General features: G+C 41.2%; 1 protein-coding gene across 1 annotated transcript; it reads right to left on the reverse strand.

The window, feature by feature from the left end:
* Window positions 1-738: 738 nt before the first annotated feature.
* Window positions 739-7,594, reverse strand: cfl1 (cofilin 1). The gene is made up of 4 exons (XM_026144103.1): window positions 7,411-7,594; window positions 3,461-3,771; window positions 3,298-3,374; window positions 739-1,774 (listed from the first exon to the last, which is right to left on the reverse strand). Exons 1-4 carry the CDS (start codon window positions 7,411-7,413, stop codon window positions 1,662-1,664), a joined length of 504 nt encoding a protein of 167 aa, XP_025999888.1. The 5' UTR covers window positions 7,414-7,594; the 3' UTR covers window positions 739-1,661.
* Window positions 7,595-7,727: the final 133 nt, after the last annotated feature.

Genomic DNA, 7,727 nt, shown 5'->3' on the forward strand with positions numbered 1-7,727 from the left:
TTAAAGCTCCATCATGCAAAGATGAAGCAATGTATGCTTCCATTGCTTCATCTTTGCATGATGGAGCTTCATTGAAAGCTTGCATATTTCAGCAAGACATTGCTAAATCACATACTGCTTCTATTACAACAGTATGGCTTCACAGCTGTAGAGTCCGGGTGCTGAACTGACCTGCAGCCCAGACTTGGGAGTGGCTGAAGCTCAGGAGGTAGAGCAGATCATCTGTTAATTGGCAGGTTGCCATTTTGATACCTGCTTTGAGTAGAAACGTGCTATGCAAGAACCAGTCATTCTACCGCCAACGGGAAACATTTGGAGACTCCATGAGACAAAATAAATGAGAGGCTGATGATCAGCTGGAATCTTTCCTGTGTTCTTTTGTGAATAAATTTTGTGTTTAGGATTTGGATCATTGCATTATGTGTTTGTTTTTTCATTTTGATTTTACAGCATGCCCTCAGTGGGTTTATTTTGGTATTCACCGACTGTCGTTTGCTGGCAATATGTCAGTAAAGATTTTCAACATGAATATTTCATCAAGAAATATTGTTCAGTACATTAACTGAACATAGGACACTTTCATGCAAAATGATATAGATTTTCTTGGACTGGACATGCAGGTTGTGCTTTAAATACTGGTCCCCCATGACCATGTAGCTACTAAAACTAATTCTGTGTCACACATCATCAAAAAGCCAAAACACTGTTGAGAGTAAACAAACTCAAGAGCAGCACGTGTCAGTAGTTTAGTGCTTTTTATTAGAGATAAGGAGACGATACAAAACATCCACCATTCAGTATTCAGTCTAAACTCTGACCACTGGTCTTTCATATACACATCGCTCCCCATCAGACCTTCATAACACCAAAGTTTTTAAGTTGAGGAAATCCTGGTTTTAACGAGTACAAGGAATGTCTGTTCACTACATCAAATGTCATGTTTTTTTCTCACCCGGAACTGGAAATATAAAGGAATTGCTCAAGTTTTGGAACCTTTCAAAAACAAAAAAAAGAACAATGGAATAACAAAACAAAGAAAAAAAATTATATATATTTAACCGTGTTCCCCCAGAGTGTTTTTATACAGCTCCTGCAATCAAATGAATTAGTTCATTACTACACCTACTCAACTATACACACTTACAAAACTTAACTAGAAGTTTGGCAAAAAAAACAAAACAAAACAAAAAAAAACAAAAAAAACAAAACGTAGTTGGAACAATTATCTGTCAGGATTCAGTGGTTGGGAAACTAGAAGGTTTGCTGACCGTCTCTTTCTCTGCAGTCAGTCAAATGGAACCTGGAAAGAATGAAACCCTGTCCTTAAACACGAACTGTGTGTATTTAAGTTTTAATCATCGTCATCATTTTCCTTCTTCAGTTGTATCTTAATGTTTTCCTTTATGTTTTGTTCATAATCTTTACGTTGCATGAACTGGAATGACAGTCTGATTCGTTGTTGTTTTATTTTTGTTGTTGTCGTTTTTTAAAACTGTCACTTGACCCCAAAAACCCACCCATGATATCCCTCCCCGAGAGTCCCACGAATTGATGCTGGTTCTGCTTTTGCCCTTCTCCACACCACACTGGAATGAACAGCTAAACCCGACAGATGTGTCTGAAAGGCTTTAATCGAAGCCGGAGAAGAGGGGGAGGGATATTTATAAAGGAGCTCCTTCCAGACTGACTACCGATGAGCCACCGAGCTTTTCTGCCAGAGTGTGCCGGTCTTTAAGATCTTCAAAACCGTTCACCTGCCATTCGTGCTTAATACCTGCAAAATAGACAGGCAGAGTTATGCATCAAGGGGGGAAAAAACTCAGCAGGTGAGCTCATTTGATGAATGTACACTGACAAACAAGTTTAACAGGAGAAAATATTCACTCATCCTACAAACAATGCCTGACATTTGGAAGCGTTTCAAATCCACTTCATTTTAATACAAAATTACTTAAATAACAAACAAACAAACAAACAAACAAAAACCTAAGGTGGACAGACACACAAAGTCCCAAATGAGCTCTTAAAGAACTCATGGTATCATATTATCCCAATACAGCAGTCCCCTCTCAGACTGCAGCCTTACTTGTGGTTCCTGAGTTTCTAAAAAGTAAAATGGGAGCCAGATTCTTCAGCTATTAGACTCCTCTCTCAGTTGGGTTCAGGGGACAAACACTCCTCTCTGCTCACAAGATCAAGCATTAAACTTTCCTTTTGATGGTTAGAGCTGTATCAGCGGACCCTGAACCACTCTCACTTACACTGCTATAGACTCAGACTGCTGATGAACTTCCCATGATGCACTGAGCCCTATTAGATGCCACTACAGCATGCCATTAATTCTTGTCTTTTCTCTCTCCTGTAGCTTGGCCCTGTTAGTTTCTCGTGTTTTCTGCTCCTCTTTTCATTTTCTTCTTTCGTCTTCATGTCAACCATCACCAAGCATTTGCTCATAGGGCAGTGGTTCTTAAACATTTTATGGCTTGCAAAAAAACAACAAACAAAGCTCCTTCTTGTGTCACAAATCTTGTTTTTAACCTTAATAAAATACTGGGACCATGATGAGTTTAAAATCATATAAAAGCTGGGTGCGACACCATCAGCAAACTTATTGATCAAAAGAAACACTTCAAGTCATGTTTCACTTCATGATCGTCTCTGGCTGACTGCAGCCCGGCAGGGGGTACCTCTTTATGGAAGTGCACTGTGAAAATGACCCTCTGTTCCCTCAATCTGAGACCTCAGTAAACACATCCCAGATGACTTTACAGACTTGACCACTAATTTCATATGTTAATTAATAAAACATGCAACTTGTGATCATTATTAGAATCAGAAAGCTCATTGGCTAATAAAATGACAATCATAAGTCTTGTGCAGTGCTGGGTTTCACAGTTATATCCACCCTCACTAAACACCACAATTGCAACAGCGTCTCTACTCACCAAAAATCTTATTTTCATCTTTAAGCTCACATGTGGCCACATTTAAAGGATCCACCCATCGCATCTATGAGCAACAACATCCAATACATAATTTCCCTATGGATCAATAAAGTATTGTGATACTGGGGACTGAGGGCTCGTCACTTATAATACTGACATTATTAAAACAATATTAAAACAATTAACTCAAAGATGCATTCATCCTTTGTGAGCTGAGGGCGACAGCAGAGTCAGGTGATACCCTCTGTTGTGTTGTCTCGAGAGCGTTTACATAATTCAGGTTTGAGTGTGGTTCAAGATCAAGTGTGAATACTTGTTTCTGATGATTCTCTGATCACAACCAGACACTCACCTTCAAATTTCCTCTTGATGGCATCTTTTGAGCTGGCATAGATCATCTTACTCTTCAAGGGAGCGCTATCTGGAGCCCTGTGACGTAAGGAAAACAATTTAACTCTAATGTCAATTTAATGAAGCTCAAAAACTTTTAAATGTGTAATAACGGTTGCTTTCACCAGAAGATAAAGACGAGGTCCTCCTTCTTTGTTTCTTTGGTCTCGTAGGTGGCGTCATACAGAGCATAGCGGCAATCGTTTGGGGGCAGCATCTTCACAAAGTGCTGGTATGGGTCCTGCACTGTGGTTCCCAAGTCGCCCACGAGGATCTCTTTGCCGTCGTCCAGAACAATGTTCTTCAGGTCCTTGCTCAGGCAGAACAGGATGGCCTTCTTCCTCTTCTTCTTCTCGTCCTCATTTGGCTGAGCCTTACGCACCTTCATGTCATTGAAGACCGTGATGACTTCATCTGTGACTTTCACACCGGAGGCCTAAGGATCGAACCATGTGTTAATACAGAGTCTCATATATCAAAATCACGACAGCTGCCCTAAAACAACTCTTGAAAATTCAAGTAATTCCCTAACATGCCTGAATAGCTTCAGTACAGTATATAACTCATAATTCACAAAATACGGAGAACAATACAAAATTAAGAACAAAATGTTATTAATGTGAACTGACTAATGCGTCTACTCATCAACAAGTCTGCAAAAAATGCCTTTAACTTTTCAAATGTGAGTATTATCCACATAATAAAAGATCGATGCAGCCACTGATGTCATCCACTAGTTTATGAAGGCTTGTTATGAAGCCTTGAACTAAGCGTCTCTGCCATCACCATCTTTTGAAACCAGATGCGAAAAGCAAGAGGCGGATCTGACAGAGAAACAGGTTATCCAGGATATTACCTCATTAGGAAAGTTGTGATAACAATGTTTTACCAAACTAACTAATACTAAAAACTAAAAAGCCATTTCCTCTAAATTTGTTTTTCATTTTGTTTAGTGTTCCAAGTTCATATACATCACTTGAGGTAGCTTTAATGTTTTTTTAAAGTATACTTTTTATTTCAATTGTTTACAATGAATTAAAAAACTTTTTGATCATTCAGAACATAAACCAAACACTAGATAGTTTACACAAATATGTTATTCAGACTGGAAAAACATCCAACAGAGAAAGTTCAAAAAAGGTTCCGAAACCTGTTTCCTCGCCCATCACTGGAATAATTATTAATTTGTTTGTCTGACTCTGCACGAGTTTCTTCAAAAAACAATGCCATGAACATTTTGGCATGTAAAACACCCACGTTCATTTTTATTATAATTGTGTCCTCCCTGATACAAACCAAGCAGAAATGGCTTCAGGTCTGCTGGAATTTCTTTTCTTCAAAAAAAAAAAAAAAACCCTGGAATTTTTCAGCACCTCTGCATTTACTATAAAAGGTGATGGTATATTTTTACAGTAACTGTTTAACTTGGCAGGAGATGCACAGGAACTGAATGTATTTTAAGCTTGAGTCAAACAAAAGGGTGGGTTTTTGTCATTTTCTATAGTCACTGCTTCGTCAACGCGAGGCTGTGGTCTTCAACAGGCCGAACGTGACAACTACAGTAAATACAGACATCGTTAGGCTGAAGAATGGCCTGAGAGGGTGGCATGTGACCATCACACAGAGAGAGAGAGAGCAGGAACACTCCCAGTGACTGATGAAAAGGCTTGAACGCACAAAAGATGTGGTGATTACCAGATGTGGGCTGGATAAAACAAAACTGAATATTTTCACGAGTTTCAATTAAATAAACACTGATGATTTTGTCATAAAAACACAATTTCCTCAATAATATATAACAAGGGAATAGTGAAAACAAAACGGCAAACTGTGGCCAGTCTAGACTGTCCAAAGTCCACACTGAACATAAAAAAACCCTGTAAGTTCAGCTAACAGGTGTGTCTACACTTCTGTGACTATGACTGGACGAGCAGTTATAAAACATTACCCAGCTTCGGCCTTTCTCCACGCAACAGGCATCTCTGCTATAAAGATGACCACGTGGGTGAGGGTGTGGTCAGGATTTGAGCATTTCAGCGTCGCCCTTAGTCATGAACAATGAAGCTTCTGTTGAAATGTATAATACAGGCTACCCAAGTTCACTGTCACAATCATGTCTTCTGACTCTGTTTAAGGCCCCTTACAGGAAAGGAAAAAAAAAAAAAAAACAGATCCCCCAAGCAATGGGGGAGAAAAAAAAGACAATGAAAAGGAAATAATGGGGCAGGAAACATGGAAAACTGGGGGAGCAGCCCGGGGCAGACATTGTATGTTTGCTCAGGGCGTTAAAGGCCTGTAAGATAATGAGAATTCCAGAGTAATAATTAACCAGTGAGCAGCCCTACTTAATAAAGTAAGACTGGTACTGCACCATTTCTCCGTGCCTTTGCAGTTTGGTCAAGTTCACACACTATTTTGCACATGAGAAAGCACAGTCATCTCACTGCATTCTTCCTCGAAGGAAGGGATAAGGACTACAACCACCAAACATGGCCTGCAACTGTTAAATAATAATAAAAAGAGATGGTACTAGTTTTTTTTTTTTTTGTGGAACCGTTATGACTGCGCTCAGACCCAGCTCTAATCTTATCTAATGATAATCACTGACGCCAAGGTTCAACTGAATCAGTACAAAGGAGTCACAGTCCAAGTCTTCCTTATCAGGATTACAGGCCTCTCACCTTTATGCTGCAGGACAATTTCACTGGAAGACCACGGCAGGCTTATGTCTAGACTCTCGGGGTGATTTAGTGCACGTCTGTGAGGATAGCGAGGAAAATGGCGATAGTACTTAGATAAACATTATTTTTCCCTTTGGGGGCGGTGGGGGAAAACTATCCCTGCTTCTCTAGTGTTTCACATATGAATGAATGAATGAATAGACATCTATTTATTTTCCCCCCGACCCGCGTGAGTAAACAGCTGTATGAATTAGATGCGCAGCGCAAAATAAAAGATGCGCAGCGCCGAACGTGAAGACACAGCGGCCCCGCTAGCTTCTAGTAAGCGGCCCCTAACGCTGCCAAATTGGTGTTTCATAACGGTAATAATCCGGTCAAAGATGCGGTTCCTCCCTGAAGAAACGGAGTAAAGCTACGGGGGGGCAGTTGCGATAGGTCCAATCTAATCGCTGAGACATAAAAAATAAAAAAAATACAGCCCCAAACAAAATGGTCTTTGCACCAAATTCAGGGTGGGGCCATGAATGCAGCACACGCACATGTGAACGCTAGCTTGCTATATAAGGCAAAACTGCTCTAAAAGGGACCGGTCGTCTGTCAAATCGCACATTTATTCTCACGGCGTCCCTCCACCACAATCATGCGGTTTGTGCTTTTGCCCTCACTGTGGGATAATATAATAATAATGCTTTACGAATGCACCTGCACTTAAAACAACAGCGTCAGTATGGGAGCCGTGTACAGACAAAGAAGAAAATTTCAGCTAGCGCCAAAATGGGTGTCATTTCTGGCTGCACTGTAACGCAGCTACTCCGGCTAACAATACAGCTAGCCGGGCAGCCCCGGAGGCACGGGTGCTGCTGCACCTGCCAGCGCCGCAGCCCTGTGATGCGGGAACACGGGCGAGCACAGGTGAAATAACTGAAACATGATGCAGTGGAAACACCGGAGCAGTGTCATGGCAACGGTGCGGACGTTAACTCAGACAGGGGCCCCTTGATAAAGCGGCTTTTTGTCGGCGAAACACTTGGGAGATGAACGAAATGGCGCCAGTGGCTTTTACTTAAAAAAAAAAAAATCGTTAGTGATTAACCTAGTCTGTTATCTCCATCGTGTGAAAATTGCCGCTCGGAAAGTTCACTGAATGCGAACACTGAAAGACTACACTGCGTTACGGCATTATTAGCCATCCAGTTTCCTAGTCAGCTCCCCAGCCTAGCCAAGCGCTAGCACAGGCTCCTGCGGCATACAGCCGGCTCGAGTGACGCTAAAACACTTACAAATTAAACCCAGTTAAAATTCCCCGCGGGCTTAAACTGAGTCATTATTAGGCAGAAAAGCCATCGAGAATGCATAAAAAACACAAAAGTACGAAAAGGCTGTGTTAAACCTACCATAGCTGTAGCTCTGGATTCGTCTGCGTCTCGTAGAAATTGAAAAGGCGATTGAATCGTCGCTCTTGCTCACAAACACTGGATGCGAAGCGTGAACGCGCCCTTAAGCGCGGCCCCGGTTAGACCAAAGTGCACGAGCGGGAGTGAATGTCTGTTAACCGCGGTAGTCCGGCTGTTGTGCCTACTGGTCATTAACAAACATGACGATAACACAGAGAGGGCCTCGAATCTAATCCACGCAAAATGAAACCAGGCACTAAGTGGCGCCTGGTTTAATTGTCAACTCATTTTTAAATATATAATATTTTTAAATATAT

Source organism: Astatotilapia calliptera, chromosome 2, assembly GCF_900246225.1.
Source record: "Astatotilapia calliptera chromosome 2, fAstCal1.2, whole genome shotgun sequence".
Taxonomy (NCBI): Eukaryota; Metazoa; Chordata; class Actinopteri; order Cichliformes; family Cichlidae; genus Astatotilapia; species Astatotilapia calliptera.